Source organism: Cnephaeus nilssonii (genome assembly GCF_951640355.1).
Source record: "Cnephaeus nilssonii genome assembly, chromosome: 3".
NCBI classification, from domain to species: Eukaryota; Metazoa; Chordata; class Mammalia; order Chiroptera; family Vespertilionidae; genus Cnephaeus; species Cnephaeus nilssonii.
The window spans coordinates 76,841,348-76,866,042 of NC_137074.1; the positions used below are offsets into that span (position 1 = coordinate 76,841,348).

Consider the following 24,695-nt stretch of genomic DNA (forward strand, 5'->3'; position numbering starts at 1 on the left):
GGAATCGAGAAAAAAGCAAGCGAGTGCAAAGGGTTAAAAGTCATGACAATATTCTCAACCTGGACAAGATGACCTCTTAGGCAAGGGAAAATGTTTTACCTCATTCCACTAAATGAGCTACTTATTATTTTTGGTGTCAGAATTGTCACCAATTAGCTGACATGAGGTCCAGAATTGTCCTAATCATTCACTACAGCTGCCTCCCTTCTCCATTGTTGTTCAGTTTGTGCAGATAATTAAGAGCTGATAATGTTAGCTGACATGAGGTCCAGAAGTTTCCAACGACTAACATAGGACTACGAGGGGAATTTGATAACATTCCTTGCTGACTCTAACACTAATGATGTGAAACTTTGGCCTACCCTCTCAAGTTTTTCTTTCTCCCTTTTCCTACGTCTTTACCTACCCTAGAACTACACAACTCTCTTGTTTCTCTACTCTGATACCCAGGCTGTTGAATGTGGTAAAATAAAACGCACACTCACAAAACCAATGATAATAACAACACACGCAATGCACCGTGCCCCTCATCCCACATAGAGTTGTATGATCCATTTGTGCTCTAGATCCCATCCTCTCCTCCTCCCCTTGGTCTATTAATCCTTCTCCTCTCCAGTTTCTCCATTATCTCCTTCCTCTCAAAATTAAGTCCCTCAGACTTCTACCTCTAGTCAAGATAGAGAAACAGTGAGATTTGCCTCTCCATCTGAGACAATTTTTTTTAAAAAGAATATGTATAAAACAATCGTTTTCCACACATTGGACATCAGACAACAAAAGACAATACCTGAAAGGAAATGAAGGAGGTGATAATTGTAATCGCCATTTGCTTACAGCCTTGAGAGCGGTTCTAAGCTGCAGCACAAGGTGGGGAACCCAGGAGCAGCCTGGTAAATTACTGGTACTTCCAACTGAGGCGATGGAGCTGAGAGTCTTAAAAGACCACGCTGATCAGAATCTACAGGACAGTTGCACAGAGAGGGAACTCAAGAGAACTCCAGAGAGTCCCACTCAAGTACTCAGCAGAGTTCTTAAGGGCCTGTGTGTAATTGTAACAGGAACCCAAGTTTGGCTGCCTGCCGCCACAAAAAGCAAACTCATGAGACAGATGCTGCTGAAAAAGGAAGTGATTTTATTCAAGTGCCAGTCACCTGAGGAGATGGGACTCTTGTCACAAAATCCATCTCAACATCTCAGTGCAGGCAGAGGGTTTTATAAGGAGGGAAAGGCAAAACAGAACAAATAAATCAAGGGGAGGGATTGAAAAGTTCTCTATGTGCAGGCCAGCACAGTCCATTCCAATAAGGACCTCGAATCTGGTCAAGTGATGGTCTAGTGTGTGACATCCTGGTCTGCGTCATCCTGGTCCTACATCATCCTAGTTCTATGGCTGAAGGTCAGCACATCTCCTGGAACTGGCACAATTGAAGGTCAGAGTCTGCATCTTCAACTAAAAGGACCCCTCCTTGCAAAGACTTTCCTCCATCACCCTAACCCTACTCTAGAGTAGTAGCCTGCTTTCCTTTCTTTATAGCATTTTTCACAATTTCTAATTATCCTTTATTTTTATATGATTATAATTACTTAGTACTATTATTTTCTCACATGCGTATTTAGAACATGAATTCCTCAAGTGAAGAAATCAAGTCTGTTGTCTTTACCACTATACCCTTGGTGACTAGCACCTAGTTTACAACTATTGTGGGCTCTTAAATACTTACTAAATTAATGTAAACAAGAACTGTGACCAGGATAAGTTTCCTGATGATCAACATTTCCCAAGGTAGTTAGCCCCCAAATCCCACGATTTGGTTCCCCTTAGTTATAAAAGAGTATACTGCGTACTCACCTCTACCTGAGTAACATTGATGACCAGCACCACCACCGTCAACACTGCAAGCAGACAGCAGAAAAACCGGAGTTTATAAAAACTGATCCACATTATCTGGCTGTGTCTTGATCACCCATGGCTAACACCATGCTACCTTCACTTCTCAAAACTCCATGTCTTTATTTTTCTGAGCTGCAGGTGAGCTTTCAGATTCATTTGCTTCTTCTCTGCTAGCATCCTTCAGAGTTCTGAGTGTAAAGGAGAAGCTGGGATTCATGTAAGCAGCACATTTTCATTCAGAGGACTCCTGCAAACAGGGAAGATCAGAAAACAGGGTAAGAGGAAAGATACCACATTTCCTGTTCTTTAACCTTGAGAAAGCCCAAAGTCATGCGGGGAAAGAAACCAGACAGGGACAGTAACATCTATTCCATATCCAAACAATTTACTGAAACCCAACCCCAGTCTTCTGTGTAAATACAATGATATTGGTCCTACTACCTACTTAGGTTTTAACTTTTACGAGAACAAAGATGAATGTCTTTAAACTCTTAGAAATTGCAAAGTTAAAGTAACTGTTAAATTTCTACAGAAGTCTAAGTAAAAAAAAAAAATCACTTCAATTTCATTATAGTGCAAGACATATAATATTATTGGAGTAATTATATTTAAAAAGCATTAAGAGGAAACATTTGTGACTTTATGTGGAGTTCTGGAATACTGTGCAAGCCCCCTGACATACTCTAAAAAAACAAGAGTGCTGCCCCTCTGTATGGGAGAAATCAAGAAACACCCTTTGGGTCTCCAGCTCCCCCAACACATATGTGGTCCCTATGTTCCTTCAGCTGAGTAACAAGCGACAGAAGTAAAGACACCTGCCCTGAAGATACAGGAGAGGAAAGCTAAGCTTGAAGAGTGACAGGACATCCAAATCCTCATCACATTTGTTAGAGGCAGAGGACTTCAGAGTCTGCCGCTCCTGTTTGTCCATGTAATGAATGCAAAATGCTCGCCCCAGCTGCTATTTTGATATAGGTAAGAAGATAAAGTGCTAGCATTTTATTCCCAGTCAGGTTTCCCATGGAGGGCAGGGTGGAGAGGTAAAGGAGAAAAAGGTGAACCATCAGGGTGCAGATCTCGGAATACCTCAGCTGCACCATCACTCCCTGCAGCTTTGTGTTGGAACTGGTAAGCCCCCTATTTCCTCACTCACCTGCTCCCCCTGTGTAACTCATTCCCATACCACAAGGACCATAACAACCCTTCCTCACCCCAGCCTCATAGAGGAGACAAGGCTAAGCTATGGCAGCATACTCTCCATCCTCAAAATTCCCACAGCACTTACTATTTTCACTTCTCAGCTGACCTTTCTATTTTTATGTATTTCTTGTCTCCCCAATTAGACTATACCATTTATGGCTGTATTTTAAAAAAGAAACAAAAAGAATATATTAAAAAAAACTTAATAATAACAGTATATAATACTCTTTGACTCTCTCACAGTACTTACTAGTAGCTCTTTCCATGATATAAGTTGATTCAACATTCCACACAACAAATAACTATGGAGGCCTACTCTGTATTGCACATTGTGCTAAGTACCAGAAATTCCCCTGGAAAAGCTTATACTCATATGCGGCAAGAGGTAGTTCCCCTCCTAAATGAAAGAGGAATAAATCCAGCACTCATAGCCACTTCCAGATGGATGCCAAATACTGTGAAAGGCTGCACTTAACCATTTCATAACACCCCAACACTGCCTCACTCCAAGTCGTATTCATTCCTGAGATGCAAGGTTTGTACAATACCTGAAAATAAAGTAATGTGAAACAGCACATAAACAAAATGAAGAATAAAAATTATATGATCATATCAATCTAAATGCAGAAAAAGCACTTTTAAAAGTGCAGAACTCATTTATGATAAAAACTCTCAGAAAGTGGGACTGGAGGGAACATACTTCAATATAATAAAGGTCATATATAAAAAACAGCTAACATCATATTCAATGGGGAAAACTAGAAGTGTTACCCTTAAGATCAGGAATAAGACAGGAATGCCCACTTTCACCACTCTTATTCAACACAGTACTGGAAGACCTACCCATAGCAATCAGACAAGAAGAAATAAAAGGCATCAAAATTGGAAAGAAAGAAGTAAAACTGTCATTATATGCAGATGACTCATAATACTGTAAATAGAAAACTCTAAATGCCCCACCAAAATACTACTGGAACTGATAAATGAATTCAGTAAAGTAACAGGATACAAAAATAAATATTCAGAAATCAGTTGCATTTTTATATACCAACTAGAGGCCCAGAGCATAAATTCGTGCACAGGTGTGGTCCGGACAGCCCACCCCGATCAGGGCCGATTGGGCCGGGTCAGCCGGGGGGAGGGGCCATGGGAGGTTGGCCAGCCGGCCCTGATGGGGTAGGGGTGGGGCTGATCAGGGGTGGGGAAGGGCCAGCAAGGAGAGGGGACTGGAGAAGACCCACTGAGCTGGGGCTGAGCATGGGCCCCAGGCTTCTCATGGAGGACAGCCTCAGCAAGGAAACAGAAGCCACCAGAAGGCTCTGCAAACAGGCCCTGAGGTCTCTTTGGCCAGGCAGACTCAGAGCTGGTGTCTATGTGTGTGCATTAGACATAGCCCGGCACTCGCCTTTGTCTGTTGGTCAAATCCACTGCATTGAAAACTTGTTCCCTTCTTCTCTTTGGGCCCTTACAGCAAATACAGGCCAATTGGGAGACGCGGGCCCCAGTGGCAGAACCAGGCCTCACAATCACCCGGAATTTAGCCTAAGACAACTGGGTAGCAATCTCCACAGAACAGAACATACTGTTTTAGAGTCTTAATTCTCCCCTAAAATGTGCCCAGCTGCTCCTCTTTAGCAGCAATAGACTGAACTAAGGAACCAAAAACCCAGTTTCCTTTGAGGTGAGATCCACCGGGAGCCGGCTGATGGCAAGGCCCCTCACAGGCAGCTGCCTTCCCTGCAAGCTCAGTGTGCTCTGAGCTGGTCCATTTCTGGTGGAGGACTTCAGTGTGCTCTGAGCTGGTCCATTTCTGGTGGTGCCGGGTCCTGGGCTGCTGGTCCAGCTGGTCGGGGGGCAGGTCCACAGGGTTTCTCTCTGCCACCTTCCTGGCCTCCCGAGCAGTACCCTCCGGCCTGGCATGCCAGGTGGCTGTCACTAGAGCCGGGACTCAGAGAGCGAAGGAGCTGGCCCACGCCGAGAGGGACCAGCAGGTGGCCAGGCCACGCCCTCCACCCTGCTTCTCAGTCTCACTCATGTGGATGGGTCCAAAGCCCACTGCCCGAGACTGGTACCACGTAGGGAGAGTCATGGTGAGGAGAGGGGCACCCTGACCTGCCAGCCTTGGTGACAATCATCTCAGTGCCCAGCTGATTGAATTCATCCCACAGAGCCTTCATCTCAAGCTGCACGCTCACACTGGCCACCTGCGCCTCGGGCTCGGCTATATCCTTAGGAGGCTATACCCTTAGGAGGCTGCTTATCTGAATTCCTTTCCAAAGGAATGCCATCAGGAAGGGAATGTTCAGCCAGCCTGACAAATAACAAAGCAGCATAGCTACTTAGCACCCACTCATTCAAGAAGGGACATCAGTTATCAAGTTCAACTCTCAACTACTCTTAAAATAAGCCCTTAAGTGGCTGTTCATAGCTGATTCCACAGAGTCTATGGGCAAATGCCAGCCAGGGTTAATAGACACTCAACAAAGGACGAAAATGACATGATGGGGCAGGGAAATGTGACTCTAATCAGGTATTTTACACCTGTCACAGTCTTGAATGTATAAAGACTTTCAGGTGAGGCACCCTCATGATCGGCTTTAAATAGTTCTTCCAACCCTCAGTGAAGTAATAAGATGAAGAGAAATCCATTTCTTTTTGCCAGATTCTGGCTTTGGCTTTGTGCCTTTCTCACAGAGCCTGGAATAATTCTAAGGCCACTGGCCTACTTCCTCAACTGTCCTCCTGAAGTCCTTTAATACTCATAGTCCCAGCTCCCCACTGAAGTATTTTCATGATTGTCCTTTGACCTTCACAGCTCCTGTAGCCTCTTTACTGCTTTGACATTCAGATTATCTGCTGTCTCAGTGGTGACTAGTCTTTCTTCCTGGGACTCTATAGATACTTTTTCCTGATTGAAAATATTTCCTTGTTCTTAAGAAAAATACTAACCTTGAGCTCATTGAAGTAATCTTACCTTTTTAAATCCGACTTTGCGGTGTAAGGACTTGGAGAATTTTGCATTTCCTAGCCCAGTGGTCGGCAAACCGTGGCTCGTGAGCCACATGCGGCTCTTTGGCCCCTTGAGTGTGGCTCTTCCACAAAATACCACGGCCTGGGCGAGTCTATTTTGAAGAAGTGGCTTTAGAAGAAGTTTAAGTTTAAAAAATTTGGCTCTCAAAAGAAATTTCAATCGTACTGTTGATATTTGGCTCTGTTGACTAATGAGTTTGCCAACCACTGTCCTAGCCCCATTTAGAAAGCACTCTTGGTTGTGTGAATTTTTCAACTCTGAGCAGCCCAGGGGAAAAGTAAACAAAAAGTGTGGGTGAAGGTCAAACTTTCTCATCAGTTTCTCCAAAAACTGGAAGCCTGCTGCTAAGGACACGAATGAGTATTGGGTTTTATTCAGTTTGTTATCTGACCAGGGTCTGCCTAATGGATGGCACAGGTCCTGGCATGAGGGAACTTATTCTGTATCATACAACTACAATTCTTTGTTGTTCTGCACAGGTGATGGAAACAAACACTAATTTCTAATAAAATTGTTACACTGCAAAAGAAAAAGAAAGATGAACCCTAAGAGGCCCACACCAAGATAGATCATAATTAAAATGCAATAAGTTAAGGACAAAGAGAGACTCTTAAAAGCAGCAAGAGAAAAGTAGTTAAGTTACCTACCAGGGAGGTCTCATAAGACTGTCATCTGATTTCTCAACAGAAACTTTGCAGGCCAGAAGAGAGTGGCAAGAAATATCCAAAGAGATAAAAAGCAAGGTCCTACAACCAAGATTACTCTATCCTGCAAAGCTATCATTTAGAATTGATGGACATATAAAGAGCTTCCCAGACAAGAAAAAGCTAAAGGAGTTTATCACCACCAAACCAGTATTATATGAAATGTTGAAGGGTCTTCTTGAAGAAGATAAAAAATATGAATAATACAATGGCAATAAATATATATCTATCAACAATTGAACTACAAACAAAATGAACAAGGAACAGAATCATAGATAGAGAACTTTATGTTGGTTGCCAGATGGAAAGTGGGGGGGAGATTAACCAAAGAACTTATATGCATATATGCATAACCCATGGACACAGACAATAGTATGAGGAAGACTAGGGGGAAGGGGAGTACAGGGGTAGGGTAGAAGTGGTCAATGGGGGGAAAAAGAGGACATCTGTAATACTTTGAACAATAAAGATAATTTTTTAAAAAAACAGCATGATACTGGCATAAAAACAAAAACATAGATCAATGGAACAAAACAGAGAGCCCAGAAATAAACCCATGACTTTATGGTCAATTAATAAATGACAAAGGAGGCAAAAACATACAATGGGATAAAGACAGTCTATTCAATAAATGATAATGGGGAAACTGGACAGATACATGCAAAAAAAAAAAAATGAAACTAGACCACCCTCTTACACTATATACAAAAATAAATTGGAAGTGAATTAAAGACTCAAAGCCATACAACTCCTAGAAGGAAACATAAGAAATAATAACTTGAACATTTCTCTTAGCAATCTGTTTTCTGACATATCTCCTCAGGCAAGGGAAACAAAAATATAAATAAATAGGACATCAAACCAAAAAGTTCTTACACAGCAAAGAAAACTATCAACAAAAAGAAAAGACAACCTATTGAATGGAAGAAGATATTCACCAATGATACATATGATAAGGGTTAACATCCAAAATTTATAAAGAACTCATACAACTAAATACAAAATAACAATCTAATTAAAAAATGGGCAAGGACCTAAAAAGATACTTCGCCAAAGAGGACATACAGATGGCCAACAGACATTTGAAAAGAAGCTCATTGTTACTAATCACCAGAGAAATGCAAATTAAAACCACAATGAGGTATCACCTCACACCTGTCAGAATGGCTATCCTCAATATATTAACAAACAAGTGTTGATGAGGATGTAGAGAAAATGGAACCCTCCTGCACTGTTGGCAGAAATGCAGACTGGTGCAGCCACTATGAACAAAAGTCAGAAAGGTCCTCATAAAGTTTAAACTGGAACTGCTTTATGATCCAGCAATGCCATTTCTGAGTATATTTCTGAAGAAACCCAAAACACTAAGTTGAAAGAATATATGCACCCCTATGTTCATTGCAGCATTATTTACAAAGATCAAGATATGGAAGCATCAAGCACCCATCAATAGATAAGCAGATAAAAAAGCTGTGGTACATATATACAATAGACTATTACTTGACCATAGGAAGGAAGGAAGGAAGGAAGGAAGGAAGGAAGGAAGGAAGGAAGGAAGGAAGGAAGGAAGGAAGGAAGCTAGCTTATCATTTGCATCAGTATCAATGGACATAGAGGGTATTATGCTCAGATAAATAAGTCAGTAAGAGAAAAACAAATACCATATGATTTCACTTATATATGGAATCTAAGGACAAAATAAACAAAAAACAAAATAGAAACAGATTCATAGATACAGAAAACAAACTGATGGTTGCCAGAGGGGAGGGGACTTGGGGGAATGAGTGAAAAAGGTGAAGAGATTAAGAAGCACGAATTGGTAGTTACAAAATAATCACAGCAATGTAGAGTACTGCATAGGAAATATAGTCAATAATATTACAATGACTAAGCGGCTACTATAAATATCAGGGGAAACCCTTTGTAAAGTATATAACTGTTTAACCACTATGCTGTACACCTGAAACTAATATAAAATAATAATGAATGTAAACTATAATTGAAAAATAAAATTTAAGTTAATAAATAAATAGGTTTCAAAGTGAAAAAAAGTCACAGGTTTCCATGATTTTCTTACAAATATTAAAAGTAGGCATTTTAACAAAAAAAGCTATTTGCAAAGAGAGCAGAAAAATATCCTTTAGTATCTCAAATTGCCTTAGAATTAAGAGCAAGAATGCTAACTGGGAATGACTCTAGAATGAAGTTTCCTAGATCAACCAAAAAATAAAAATATATAATAAACATAACTTACCTTCTTTGGAAATTTCCAGTTCCCAAGAAAAGATACTTATTAGAACTAAAAATTAAAATTGACATCTAAATTTCTTTCCAATGTGAAGTCCTGATCTTAAGCAATCGTAACAGCAGCCCTTATCTTGCCACATGCTGATTTTTTTTTTCATTTTTAAACCATTTTTCTTGCTGCAACAGAGATAAGCACATGATGTAGAGGTTAAAGGTATTAAAATTAAGTCAAGAAAAACATATTTGAAATCAAGAGTACAATTTTATAGCAGAGATGTACATAGACTTCAGTACAACATAGTGAGAGGAGTGGAGATGGGAACATTTCGTTTCCTACCAATAAAAAACAGTAACTGGCTATTTATATACATAAATATGGCAAATCACTCGAAGAATTGAGCTGAAGGTCAAAACTTTATAAATAGAAATATAAATGAAAAAAATATATAAACCAAAGGTAAAGCTTCATGTGTTATTTTTCTTAAAGTGTAGAATGATCGAAGGAGAACCAAGATGGCGGTGTAGGTGAACACTGGTATTCACCGCCTCCCACAAACACATCAAAATTACAACTAAAATACAGAACAATCATCATTCAGAACCACCTGAAATCTGGCTGAATGAAGTCCTACAACTAGAGAAGTAAAGCAGAAAGCACACTGAGACTGGTAGGAGGGTTGGAGGAGTAGAACAGGCTGGTCCAACACCCACATGTGGCATTTTTTTAAATCAAGAGGGATATTTAGACTGCAGAGGCCTCCCGTGAGGAGCAAGAGGTCCCAGCCCCACACCAGACCCCCAGTCCTAGGTTCCAGAACTGGGAAGAGAAGTCCCCGTAACATGTGGCTGTAAAAACTAGAAGGAATTGTGGCTATGTGACACAGAGGCTGCTGGAGACCCAGGCAGTTCCACTTAAAGGGCCAACACAAGGACTTACTTGGACTCGCTCCCTCTGAGCTTCAGGACTAGGGCAGTGCGTTGGGGGGATTCAGAGACATAAGGGGAGGAACCAGATTGTCATCGGAACAAGAACTTGGGGGCAGCTTTCTCCAAGACAGGGGTACTCACAGGGGTCACTGTTCCTATGCTGATACCTCCCCCATCACAGAGCTGACTGGCAGCCATATCTGAGTTTCCATTAGCCCGACTCACACTGTTCACTCAGCCTGGTGACTCCCTGAGACCCCACGCCATCCAATTTGCAATCCCACCCAAGCTATTCGCAGTGGCTTTTCCACATGAATGGCCTGTCCTGGCTCAGGCTTCAGCCTTTCTAAATTCTCTCAAACAAGCAGCAGCTGGCATCAGCATGCCCCATCCTCTCAATAAGAGGCCCAAGACCCAGCAGTAGCACCAGCCTGCCTTGCTTCACAGCACACCTCACCTGGGAACTTCTAAGCCCAACACAAGTAGCAGTCATCTGCAGATTGCTCTGTAGCTCCTGCAAGGTGGCCCCAGGCAGTGACTGACTTTGTACCTCCAGGGGGTCCCCAGACCCAGTGCACCCAGTGGACAACTTCAGACCATACCAGATTACAACTCTGCACATCCACAAGTGGCACACTCAAGAGGCAGACTTGGTCAGCACCAAAGCCTACTAAAGCAAGTCCTACTCTATAGGGGTGTCTCCTGTACAGCCGCTCTTCCACTGTAGTCGCAGCTGGTCCTCACAGCCAAGAGACCTGGAGGTCAATTCCTCGCAGTGACACACAACTACAAAAAGACTGTGCACACAGCCCCACAGGGGTGCACCTAGAGTACCCAGCTCAGGTGACTGGGGAAGCTGAATCACTGGGCCCTACAGAACACCTACTACACATGGCCACTTTACCAATTCCAGGAGACAAAGCAGCTCTACTTAATAAATAGAAGCAAACACAGGGAAGCAGCCAAAATGTGGAGACAAAGAAACATGTAACAAATGAAAGAACAGAAGAAATATCCAGAAAAACAACTAAATGAAATGGGAGCAAGCAAACTACTGGATACAGAGTTCAAAACAATGGTTATAAGGATGTTCAAGGATCTTAATGAGAGCTTGAAGGGACTTAGTGAGAATTTCAAAGATCTTAGTGAGAATTTCAAAGACATGAAAAAGGACCAGTCACAAATTAAGCATACACTAAATGAAATAAATAATAATTTACAGGGATTCAACAGTAGAGAATTCTGAGAATCAAATCAATGATTTGGATTAAGAGGAAGCAAAAAATACCCAATCAGAAGAGAAAAAAAAAAAGAATTCAAAAAAGAAGATAGTGTAAGGAGCCTCTGGGACTTCAAGCATACCAACATTTGCATTATGGGGATGCCAAAAGGGGAAGAGAGAGAGCAAGATATTAAAAACCTATTTGAAGAAAAAATGACAGAAAACTTCCCCTGTCTGGTGAAAGAAATGGACTTACAAGTCCAGGAAGCACAGAGTCCCAAACAAGAGGAATCCAAAGTGGCCCACACCAAGACACATCACAATTAAAATGCCAAAGGTTAAAAGCAGCAAGAAAAAAGTAGTTAGTTAATTCTACAAGGGAATGCCCATATGATGGTCAGCTAATTTCTCAACAGAAACTTTGCATGCCAGAAGGGAGTGGCAAGAAATATTTAAATTGATGAACAGCATGGACCTACAACCAAGATCACTCTACCCAGCAAAGCTATCATTCAGAATTGAAGGTAGATAAAGAGCTTTTTCACAGACAAGAAAAAGCTAAAGGAGTTCACCACCACCAAACCAGTATTACATGAAATGTTGAAGGGTATTCTTGAAGAAGATAAAAAATATTAACAATAAAATGGCAATAAATACGTAGTTATCAACAATTGAATCTAAAAATCAAAAGAAATGAACAAGGACTCTAATGAACAAAAATAAACTGATGAATAAAATAGAACAGAGGCATGGAAACATGGAACACACTGACAAATCTCAAAGGGGGTAGGGAAGAGATAACAAAAGACTTTATATGCATATATGCATTACCTATGGACACAGATGATAAGAGTGGTGAAGGCCTGGGGTGGGGTTGGGCCAGGTGAAGAGGGACAATGGGGGGGAAAAAAGAGGTACATCTGTGATGCTCTCAACAATAATGACTTTTTTTTTAAGTGTAGAATAATCAAGTAGTTAAACGATTCACCCTATCACTACAGAAAACAAGAGGCATCTAGACAGATCTAAAAATTATGATCACTCCATAAGGAATCTAAACTTGACCAGTCCTGCTCTCAAATCTTTCTGAAGTGTCAGTCCAAACTTATTCATGTTTCATATTTACCTATGTTCTAAAGACAAACAAAACATTTACTTGGTGTGCTTTGCCAAATTTTGATAGACTACTTACCAGCCAATCTAACTTCTTTATGGCCTATGGTGACAACCCTAGACTGCCATTAGGTACTTGACTTCCTAATCCTATATAATAAATAGGTAATATGCAAATTGACCATCACATTCTTGCACAAGATGGCCACCCCCATATGGTCACAAGATGGTTGCGACAAGATGGCTGGTAGGGGAGGGCAGTTGTGGGCGATCAAGCCAGCAGGGGAGAGCAGTTAGGGGTGACCAGGCCTGCAGGGGAGGGAGGGAAATTGGGGGGGACCAGGCCTGCAGGGGAGGGCAGTTAGGGGCAACCAGTCCTGCCGGGGAGGGCAGTTGGGGGCGACCAGGCCTGCAGGGGAGGGCAGTTATGGGCGACCAGGCCTGCAGGGGAGGGCAGTTATGAGCAACAAGGCCGGCAGGGGAGGGCAGTTGGGGGTGATTGGACCAGCAGGGGAGCGGTTAGGCATTGATCAGTCTGGCAGGGGAGTGGTTAGGGGGTGATCAGGCTGGCAGGCAAAATGGTTAGGGGCAATCAAGCAGGCAGGTAGGCAAGTGGTTGGGAGCCAGCAGTCCCAGATTGTGAGAGGGATGTCCAACCGGCAGTCAGACATCCCCCAAGGGGTCCCAGATTGGAGAGGGTGCAGGCTGGATGAATTTTGTGCACCGGGCCTCTAGTTATATATATAAAAGACTAATATGCAAAGTGTCCCCACAGGAGTTTGACCAGGAGACGGGGAGTTCTATCGCTCCCCATGACATGCGCTGACCAGCAGGGGGTGGCATGGAATGAAGGGAGGCCCCGGCTGGCAGCCAGCAGCTAGGGAAGGGAGAAACCGGCCAGCAGCTGGCAGCCAGTGGAGGCCCCAGCCAGCAGCCGGGGAAGGAAGGCCCCAGACGGCAGCCGGAAGGCCCCGATTGGCCCTGATCTCCAGCTAGGCCTTGGGACCTTACCCATGCCTTACAAATTTCGTGCACCAGGACACTAGTCTACACTAATAAAAGAGAAAATGCTAATTGACCATACCTTCACTACGCCCACAGCCAATCAGAGCGAGTATGCAAATTAACCCAACAAAGATGGTGGTTAATTTGCATACGCAGCCGCTGATTGGCCTGGGTCCCAGGAACATCCTCTGGACCCAGGCTGCTACTAGCCTGTAGGCCCATAGGCCCTGCGCGGCAGGAGTCCCAGAACGCCCCCTGGCCACTCGGAGCCTATGAGTGCAGGCGCCATAGTGACGCGGGGACGTTCCCATCCTGCCTGCAGCCACTTGGGAATGCTCTAGCACCAAGCAGCGGTTTGGGTCCACACCCCCAGCCTGGGGTCTTGGGCTGGCGGTGGCGTGGCACCCACGCAGCAATCGGGCCCCGCCCCCAGCCTGGGGTCTTGGGCTGGCAGCGGCGCAGCACCCAGGCTGTGATCAGGCCCCACCCCCAGCCTGGGGTCTCCGGCTGGTGGCAGCACAGCACCCACGCGGCGATCGGACCCCACCCCCAGCCTGGGGTCTCAGCCACTGAGTCACACCAGCCAGGCACATATGGAGGAATCTTAAATGTTTCTTTTTATATATATATTTTATTGATGTTTTACAGAGAGGAAGGGAAAAGGATAGAGAGCTATAAACATCTATGAGAGAGAAATACCGATCAGCTGCCTTCTGCACATTCCCCACTGGGTATATGCCCCCAACCAAGGTACATGGCCTTGAGTGGAATCGAACCTGGGTCCCTTGAGTCTGCAGGCCATTGCTCCATCCACTGAGCCAAACCAGTTAGGGCTGTCCAATATGTTAAAGAAAAAACCCTATCTAATAAAGAGGGAATATGCAGGGGAGGGGATTTGGGGGTGACTGGGCTGTCAGGGGAGGGCAATTAGGGACGATCAGGCCAGCAGGAGAGCAGTTAGATGTCGATCAGGCTGGCAGGGGAGTGGTTAGGGGGTGATCATGCTGGCAGGCAGAAGCGGTTAGGGGAAATCAGGCAGGCAGGAGAGCAGTTGGGAGCCAGCAGTCCAGGATTGTGAGAGGGATGTCCGACTGCCTGTTTAGGCCCGGCAGTTGAACATCCCCCAAGGGGTCCCAGATTGGAGAGGGTGCAGGTTGGGCTGAGGGACACACACCCCCGTGCACGAATTTCGTGCACTGGGCCTCTAGTATATATATAAAAGGCTAATATGCTAAGTGTCCGTCCGGGTAATGACATCACGTAGCAATGCCCGGCTTCCTCTTCCTAGCGACCACTAGCCTACTTGCAGTTTCTTCAGCCTAGGAACACAACTTGCTTTATAACCAAATGTCTGTGAAGCATTTTCCCATGCCTCATCTCATTTGATCCTCACAGAAATCCTGGAGTAGGTAGATAAGAGACTCAGTGGAATCTTATTTTCTTTTCATTAGCCAGAAGACAGAGATTTAGAAAGCTTAGAAACTTGACCCGAATGAAAAGAAGTAAGAAACGGTAGACCTTGAAAATGACTTCAGGTTTCCTCACTGTGCAGAATACAGTCAAACACTGCTGCAGTTAAATATTTTATCCTTTGTTCTTCCTGCGTGATCTACAATAATAATCTGCTTCATGTTGATATTTACTGCTGTGCTGCTGACAATTACCTGAAAGAGAGGTTGGGGTGCTTCACTGGGCTGGAAAAAGTTTAGCTAAATCAGAAAGCAGTTCTAATTACGCAAGTTTATTCTATATCTATAAAAGGCTAAGTTGACTCGTGCATGCGCAATACATAGAAAGCTCTCACTGGCGCCAATCGCACACATGTGTTTCGACCTGTCATTGTCGATCGTGAATTTGGTTGACACTTCTATTATAGAGAAAGGGCAAACAGCAATATTAAAATATTTCTTCTAATTAATTTCCTTTCAATATGCATGAATTTGTGCACCAGGCGACTAGTTATCTCATAAGTTAATTATAAAGTGATGCCGAAACCGGTTTGGCTCAGTGGATAGAGCGTCGGTCTGCAGACTGGAAGGTCCCAGGTTCGATTCCGGTCAAGGGCATGTACGTTGGTTGCGGGCACATCCCCCGGTGGGGATGTGCAGGAGGCAGCTGGTCGATGTCTCTCTCTCATCGATGTTTCTAGCTCTCTATCCCTCTCCCTTCCTCTCAGTAAAAAAATCAATAAAATATATTTTAAAAAATAAATAAATAAAATAAAAAAATAATTATAAAGTGATTGCTACGTCACTTGGAATTACAAGTGACAATAACACAAATGAAATACTTGAGTTCAGTACTAGACAGAAAACTAGGCAGCAACCTCATCCTCAAGGGAGCTAATGTTCTTAGATAACCATTCCACAAAGAATATCAACCATATATCCAGTTTCTGGAACAGTTCCCATCCTAAATACTATGACCTGTAACTAACTGTACTTGTCAGAGCAAGTGTCTGCAATTGCAATTTTAATTTGGAATACATGGACCCCTACATAAAAGACAAAAAGCACAGATTTACATGGAATAAACGAAAACTTAAATGTTTATATCTCAACTTTTCAAAGAGCAGTTGTATTTTTCATAAGGTACTGAGTAAGACCTTGAAACTTAACAGGTCAGGGTCTAAAGCAGGCGTCCTCAAACTACGGCCCGCAGGCCACATGCGGGTGTTTTTGCCGTTTTGTTTTTTTTACTTCAAAATAAGATATGTGCAGTGTGCATAGGAATTTGTTCATAGTTTTTTTAAAACTATAGTCTGGCCCTCCAACGGTCTGAGGGACAGTGAACTGGCCCCCTGTTTAAAAAGTCTGAGGACCCCTGGTCTAAAGAAACAGAAATACATCCAAGACCATGACAATGATGGGTCAGCCAAATAAGGTCAATCCTGGGACAAAGATGAAACAGGGACAGAAGTCTGCAGGACTTGTTTCTACCAGATCCAATTTCTCCTTCTCCCCGCCCCCCACCTCACAGGCTTTCATTGGTGGGGAGTGGGGGAGTAGAGAAGTAAACAAATCAGTTAAATAAGTCACAGAGTAGTAACTGATTTAAGAAAAAACAGGACATGTTGATAAATGATGGTCTTCAACCTTGAATGCACATTAATATCATCTTGGAAGCTTTTAAAAATACCAATGCCTGGAGGATGCAGGACCAAATGCAGGACACTGCCAGAGGCTAAAACAAACAACAGTTAAAATTGGAAGGCCTTTCTGATTGGTGTTTCTAGTTTGAGAAAGATAAATATCACATGATCTCACTCATTTGTGGAACATAATGAACAACATAAACTGATGAACAAAAACAGATCCAGAGACAGAGAAGCATCGATCAGATGCTCAAACCTCAGAGGGAAGGTAGGGAGGGTGGGGGTAAGGGGGAGAGATCAACCAAAGGACTTGTATGCATGCATATAAGCCTAACCAATGGACACAGACACCAGGGGGGTGAGGGCATGAGTGGGAGGGGGGCAATGGGGGGGATAAGGACACATATGTAATACCTTAATCAATAAAAAAAAATTGGAAGGCCAATGGACTTTGTATTTAGCAGGGCTGAATCCTGCTGTGATTGCAAAGGGCTCAAGGAGATTTCAACCTGATAATCTTTACATTGAATACCAAACTTTACCTTTGATCTGCCTGTATGCACTGCTAAAGGGCAAATGTGTATTCAAGTGACTAAAAAGCAAACGGGACCCAGAAGTTGGTGTGTCTCTTCAAGAAAGAGGCTCCACCTGGCCCCCAAAGCCTTCTAAATTCATATTTCTTGTATAGCATTTTCATTTATGCCTCGGCCCCTCCTTCAGATCCTGAACCTAGGGGCAAAGGTCGCAGCAAGACACAATCTGTGGGAGTAGGGTCCAAGAAACAGCTTTTAATAAAGATCTGAGGATGATTATAATGGTCAGCCAGGTAGCAGAACCACTAGTACGGGGTGGCCAGGGAGTGTTATTTGTAACGCTTGGTCAGGGATGACCTTTCTGAAATGTTAGAATTGAAACTTACATTGTATCCTCAGGACACCCCAATTCTAAGGCACAGGGGACAGACAGCCAAGCCCACTTTAGAGATCTACCCCTTTGTTTCCATTCTCAGTAACAAATAACAGCACTTTATCAGGCCCAGAGAGACTGTGAAGATAACAGGACATGGAGAGAAGATACTCAACAATCAAAGAGAAGCAGAGCCCGACACTATGGAAAAATAGCGTGCTACCACCTCCGCTGTGGAATCAGACAATGTATCGGGGCCGGGGAATCCTGCCAGCTTCAAGCACACCCTAATGCTCCAGATAATTAACCACAGTGTGGACGGGGGAGGCTCGTCAGAGCAGTGTGACTCCTAGTCTTGAGGAAATGTGACAGCAGTCTTTCTTTAGAGTCAATAATGAAAAGCAATAAAAAGTTCGCAAACAGGCAAGTACACACAATTAAAACAGCCACCACCACCCTGTCTGAGAATCCCTCTTCCCACCCTACTGGCCTTGGATGGAGCAGAGATGGACACCAGACCCCACGGTCTCCACATCCAGTCAAACTCGGTTTACCCACTACGACCTGAACCAGATGTCAGCAAAGGCCAGAGCAGCGATGAGGCCAGAGATGGAGCGGCGGGGGCGGGGGCGGGGGTGCCTAGCGCCGGTGCCCAGGTCCGGCTCCGCGGCGCTGCGGCGAGTCGGCAAAAGGGAGGATGGGGATGCTCTCCCAGCCAGGACCTGCCACGGCTCCAACAACTCCGGTCCCAGGCAGCGGCGGCCGGGCGCTCCACCCCCGCCCCCGCCGTGGGCCGGAGCTCTCCTCCCAGGCGCCCACGCCCCCAGCCCTGCCTCCTGCAGCTGCACAGGCTCGGCTCTAGGCCGGCGACCGGGGCTCCGAGGCGGTGCGTGCGGAGGAAGGACCTTGGAAGCCGAGAGGCGCGCGCGAGGAGCCGGCAATGGACGGCCGAGGCAGGCCGGGTGCCCGCGCACAACCCGCAGGCCCGCACTCACCTGCACGCCCGCCTGCAGCCGCGCGCTCCCCCGCGCAGGGCGGTGACTGAGGCAGCGCTGAGCCGCCGCGATGCGGGCCGCTGGGCCCGGCTTCAGGACCACGCTACGTCTCACCGCGACCCCAGGCTACGATTGGTCGCGCTTCGGGAGGGGCGGGCCGAGGACAGCGACGGGCCACCGCGGGCGGCGCCAAGCGCGGGGGTGGATGGGGGGCGAGGGGGGGGGGAGCCAGGGGCGGAGCCGGGAGCCCAGGCCCCGAAGTTGTTATCTCCTGCGGCTATTGCCTGACCGCTGGGCCTTCTCGGCCCAGCTCCTCGCTGCCTTCGGACAGTCAGGGTTTCCCGGGGAAAATCCGTTTCAAGTCTTTTCTTGTCTGCGAAGTGATCAAACCGAGACGCCCCTACCTGTGGCGGAATGTTTTATAGTTCCGTGTGTCAAAGAAATACGATTTACTAATGAGGGGCTACACTATCTGTACTTAGAAATAAATGAGATGACAAATGAAAAGTGCCCACCACGGTGTCCCAAATCTCTTCCTCTTGAATTCCCTATCTCAGGTTATGACACAGCATAACCAATTTCTAAACGTTGCATATACGATAACCTAATTAAGAGAGAGAAAAAAAATGAGAACATACATAAAGTATATGTATGCTATGATATAAAACCAAAGAAACTGGTCATTTCTGACTTGTCTGAAAAAAAATAGTTTAGATGGTAATGTTACAAAAACTTCATTTCTTTAAGTAAAGCAAAGCATGGTTCCTAAGATTAGATAAGCAGAAGCAAATTAAACCTGTTTCTGATGCAGCTAACTTGGGGGCTATTCACCAGCAAACCTGGCTACCTCTCTGGTGGCAAAAGCTTGTAGAACTGAGTTCATTCAGTTCCTGATCTGGTTCCTTTGTTTCTTCCTTTTGAACAAGGAAGTGGAAATTTGGGCCCCAAGAACCATCAAAGAAGCATTGTTCAAAATAAGTGACTGTTGTCACATTAGATACTGTTCTTAAGTGAACATGGAACATTCTCAAAAATAGACCACATGGTACAGGACATAAAACAAGTTTCTGCAAGTTCAAGAAGATTGAAATCATATCAAACATCTTCTTGGACCACAATGTCATGAAACCAGAAATCAACCACTATAAAAAATAAACTCAAAAACATTCGAACACATAGAGGCTAAATAGCATGTTATTAAACAGTGAATGGATCACCAATGAGATCAAGAAAGAAAGAAAAATGAAAATGAACACACAGCAACCCAAAATATATGAGATACAGCAGAAGTAGTCCTGAGAGAAAAGTTCATAGCATTATAGACCTACCTCAAGAAACAAGAAAAAGCTCTAATAAACTATCTAACACCACAACTGAAAGAATTATAAAGAGAGTGGCAAAGAAACGCCCAGAGGAAGTAGAAGGAAAGAAATAAAGAGCAGAGCAGAAATAAATGACATAGAGATTTAAAAAAAAAAAAAAAAAAGGATCAATGAAACCAAGAGCTTGTTCTTTGAAAATAAAAACAAGATTGATGAACATTTAGCCAGAAAACTTGAATTGGCTGATAACAACTAATGAAATTGAAGCAGTAATCAAAAACCTCTTAGCAAACAACAGTCCTGGACCAGATGACTTCACAGGCAAGTTTTACCAAACATTCAAAGCAGAATTAACACCTATTCTCTTCAAACTATTTCAAAAAATTCAAGCTCTTTTTACAAGATCAGCATTACCCTAATCCCCAAACCAGATAAAGACACTACAAATAAAGAAAATTATAGGCCAATATCTCTGATGAACATAGATGCTAAAATCCTCAGCAAAATATCAGGTCCAACAATGCATGAGCAAGTGGGATTTATTCCATGGATGCAAGGCTGGTACAATAAATGCAAATCAATAAATTTGCTATGTCACATAAACAAAATGAAGGATAAAACTCACATGATCATCAAAGTCCAGCACCCATTGTTTATTAAAGCTCTCAGCAAAGTGGGAGTAGAAAGAACATACATCAACTTAATAAAAGCCATATATGACAAACATACAGTTAACATCATAGTCAATGGTCAAAAACTAAAAGCATTTCTCTTGAGAACAAGAACAAGATAGGGATGCACACTTCACCACTCTTACTCAACACAGTACTGGAAGTCCTAGCCACAGCTCTCAGACAAGAAGAAAACATAAAAGGCATCCAAACTGGGAAGGAAGAAGTTAAACTGTCATTTTTCGTAGATGACATAATACTGTACATAGAAAACCCTAAAGACTACACCAAAAACTACTAGATTTAATAAATGAATTTGGAAAAGAAGTAGCATACAAAATTAACAAATTGATTAAAATTTTATACACCAATAATGAACTCTCAGAAAGAGAAATTTAGAAATCAATCCAATATAACATTGCAACAACAACAACAAAAAATAAGATACCTAGAGTAAACTTAACCAAGGTGGTAAAAGATCTGTATTCAGAAAGCTATAGTACATTAGAAAAAGAAATAGAGGAAGATACAGACAAGTGGAAGCACATATAGTGTTCATGGATAGGCAGAATTAATGTCATTAAAATGTCCATACTACCCAAAGCAACCTATAGATTCAATGCAATTCCTATTAAAATACCATCAGTATACTTCACATAAGTAGAACAGATATTCCAAAAATGTATATGGAACCAAAAAAGATCCTGACTAGCTGCAGCAATCTTGAGAAAGAAAAGCAAAGTTGGAGGGATCACAATATTAGAAATCAAACTAGACTACAAAGACTGGTACTGGTACAAGAACAAGAATATAGATTAATGGAACAGAACAGGGACCCCAGAAATCAACCCACATTATTATGGTCAATTAATATTTGACAAAGGAGGCAAGAGCATACAATGGAGTCAAGACAGTCTCTTCAATAAATGGTGCTGTGAAATTGGACAGGTACATGCAAAAACAAAAACAAAAAAACAAAACTAGACCACCATGTACACCATACACAAGCATAAACACAAAATGAATAAAAGCCTTCAATGTAAGTCACAAAACCATTAAAATCCCAGGAGAAAATGTAGGCAGCAAAATCTCAGACATCTCACAAAGCAGAATTTTTCACTGGGCAAGAGACACAAAGGAAAAAATAAACAAATGGAACTACATCAAAATTAAAAGCTTCTGCAAAAGAAACCATCCTCAACATACAAAGGGAACATATCATATGGGAGAACATAGTTGCCAATGATACATCTGATCAGGGGTTAATCTCCAAAATATATAAAGAACTCATACAACTCAACAAGAGGAAGGCAATCAAATTAAAAAATGGGCAAGGGAGCCCTTGATGGTTTGGCCCAGTGGATAGAGCATCAGCCTACGGACTGAAGTGTCCCTGGTTGGATTCCGGTCGAGGGCACATGCCCAGGTTGCAGGCTCAATCCCCAATAGGGGGCGTACAGGAGGCAGCCAATCAACGATTCTCCCTCATCATTGATTTTTCTATCTCTCTCCCTCTCCCTTCGTCTCTGAAATCAATGAAAATATATTTTTTTAAAAATGGGCAAGGGGCCTTAATAGATACTTCTCCAAAGAGGACATGCAGATGGCTATTAGACATATGAAAAATGCTCAACATCACTAATAATTTAATGCAAATTAAAATAATTAGGTATCTGCCCTGACCGGTTTGGCTCAGTGGATAGAGCGTCAGCCTGCGTATTGAAAGGTCCCAGGTTCGATTCCGGTCAAGGGCATGTACTTTGGTTGCAGGCACATCCCCAGTAGGAGGTGTGCAGGAGGCAGCTGATCAATGTTTCTCACTCATCGATGTTTCTAACTCTCTATCCCTCTCCCTTCCTCTCTGTAAAAAAAATAAAAAATAAAAAAATAACAATAAAATATTTTTAAAAAATCCATGTTCCTTATTATGTTATTTCTGGCTTTCATTACTATAATTAAAGGTACTGATTTCCCATGAACATCAAAGACAGCAGACAGATGCTGTAAAGTGCTTGAGAAAAACATTGCATTCAGTTTGGATATTGCAATACCCAAATTTCTGCTTTACAGAAATAAACAAAGATAAAGTGCAAAGTTCTAGATTCTATCCCTCTCTTCCTCTCTGTAAAAAATCAATAAAATATAAAAAAATAAAAATAAATAAAATAATTAGGTATCACCTCACACCTGCCAGAATGGCTACAATCAATAAATCAACAAACAAGTGCTGGCGAGGATGTGGAGAAAAGGGAACCCTAGTACACTGCAGGTAGGAGTGCAGACTGGTACAGCCACTGTGGAAAACAGTATGGAGTTTCTTAAAAAAATTAAAAATGGAACTGCTGGGGTCTGGCCAATCAGGACTGAGTGAAACAGGCCTAACATGCCCTAGAGCCCTCCCACAGTCCCTCCCCAGCTGGCCCACCTCCTACATCCCTCTCCAGCCCCAGTGGGGTCCCTAGGCCATGCACCAGTGGGGTCCCTAGGCCACCCTCTCACAATCCTGGATCCCTCGGGGGATGTCAGAGATCCGGTTTTGGCCTGATCCTACTCATGCAGGAGCTGCCCCCTGGTGGTCAGTGCACTCCCACAGCGGGAGTGCCGGGGAGTGCAGTAGCGGTGGCAGGAGCTTCTCCAACCTCACAGCAGCGCTAAGGATGTCCAACTGACGGCCATTCCCCAAGGGCTCCTGGACTTCGAGAGGGCGCAGGCCGGGATGAAGGACACCCCCTCCCCCAGTGCATAAATTTTATGCATTGGGCCTCTAGTATAAAGAGAGCATAACTAGAAAAAGTGATTTTGGTGGAGTTTTTGAAAAGTTACCTACTTTCAAGTGATGTAGGTATTGAGGATCCTGGAGTCTTACTATGCCTCATTTCCCTTTTTATTTAATTTTTATATTTGACATAATACACTGTATTATTTCTATAAAATATAAATTATAATTAAGGTTATTTTATCTTAATTTTCATTGTAAAGAAAAAGTTTAAAGATTGAGATAATTAGAGGAGTGGGAGATAAATGATAGATGTTAAGAGGGTATATGTGTATATGTCAAGAAGAAAGAAATTATGTCATTCTGAGGGGAAATTAATCTAGTTGATAATTATGTGTTCCAAGCAAACATTTATTGAAAATTATATAACATTTTTCTTTCTAAAATAATTTGTTTCATCAGCAGAGTAATTACAGTCATTCATTCAACATATTTAAAGTAATAACTGATACTTTTTGCAACTGCTTTGTTTTTAATGCACCAGTCAAATAAAGAATTTTTACTGCAAAATGAAAGTAAAATTATGTATGTACACAAATACCTCTGAACATAAAAATATACACAAATATTTTTGGAAAAGCAAAAATAAAATATTTCAGAGGATCAAGATATTAAATTGGGCTAGCACTAAATGAAAGAATCACCTTTTAGTAGGTAATACATAATTCATACTTAAAAGAGGATGCCTATGAACAAAAGCCTATACCAATTTATAGGGATTATAGAATCAATTTAGGAGAAAAGAAGAAAATAGTAATGATATGTCAAATTTTTTTGTGATGAATTCTTAATTCTAAACTATTACGGGTATCTTTAGGTGAGCACTGGATAGTAAATTAACACATTTTTAATTGAGAGTGACGTTACTAGAGTCAGATCTAGGGTTGTATAAAATGGATTTGCAAGCCCTAGCTGGTTTGGCTCAGGAGATAGAGTGTCAGCCTGCAGACTGAAAGGTCCCAGGTTCGATTCCAGTCAAGGGAACATGCTCAGGTTGAGGGCTCGATCCCCAGTGGGTGTGTGCAGGAGGCAGCCAATCAATGATTCTTTCAGCATTGATGTTTCTATCTCTCTCTCTTCCTCTCCTTTCCTCTCTGAAATCAATAAAAATATATTTTTTAAAAAATGAATTTGCAAGATGTCGAGGTAGGTGATGTTTTCCACAGATATAACGACCCAAACTAGAAGTATAGCTTAGTAAATAAAAGCAAAAGATAGGGAAACAAAAATATATATATATTTTTTTTATATGTAAAAAATATATATATATATTTCCAAAGAAGAAGAAAAGTCAAAGTCAACTAGCCTCTGGTCCAAGGAGCTGATGATTTTGTCACTGAAAAATATTAAAAGTTATAAAGAAGTTAGGTTAGGTTAGAAAAGATGACATCAGTTTTGATGTGTGCGATTTAAAGGGCTCATGATAATTACAGTTGAAGTGTCCAGAGGGAAAGATGAAGACCGATGTAAAATAGGAATTATGAATTCTAACAAGAAAGGAGATTCATTTAAATTACTTCAAATTGTGTATATTTCCTGTAAAGATAAGCATCTAAAAAATTTCAACAAACAAGACTTTATAGAACTACTA

The 24,695-nt window shown here is 42.6% G+C and overlaps 1 protein-coding gene across 7 annotated transcripts in view; it reads right to left on the reverse strand.

Annotated features, from left to right (window-relative positions):
* NXPE3 (neurexophilin and PC-esterase domain family member 3) overlaps nucleotides 1-18,460 on the reverse strand; it is a 44,425-nt gene extending 25,965 nt beyond the window's left edge. Inside the window, exons 1-4 of one of the 7 annotated variants that reach the window (XM_079767184.1) lie at nucleotides 18,336-18,453; nucleotides 9,081-9,250; nucleotides 6,066-6,213; nucleotides 1,850-2,138 (exon numbers count right to left, since the gene is read on the reverse strand). In XM_079767184.1, coding sequence (XP_079623310.1) covers nucleotides 1,850-1,942 — 93 coding nt within the window. In that variant the 5' untranslated portion in view covers nucleotides 1,943-2,138; nucleotides 6,066-6,213; nucleotides 9,081-9,250; nucleotides 18,336-18,453. Of the gene's footprint in view, nucleotides 1-1,849; nucleotides 2,139-3,341; nucleotides 3,890-6,065; nucleotides 6,231-9,080; nucleotides 9,251-14,858; nucleotides 15,322-18,335 lie in introns of those variants that run through there. The other 6 variants (XM_079767185.1, XM_079767186.1, XM_079767188.1 and 3 more) reach the window with 6 other exon arrangements.
* Nucleotides 18,461-24,695: the final 6,235 nt, after the last annotated feature.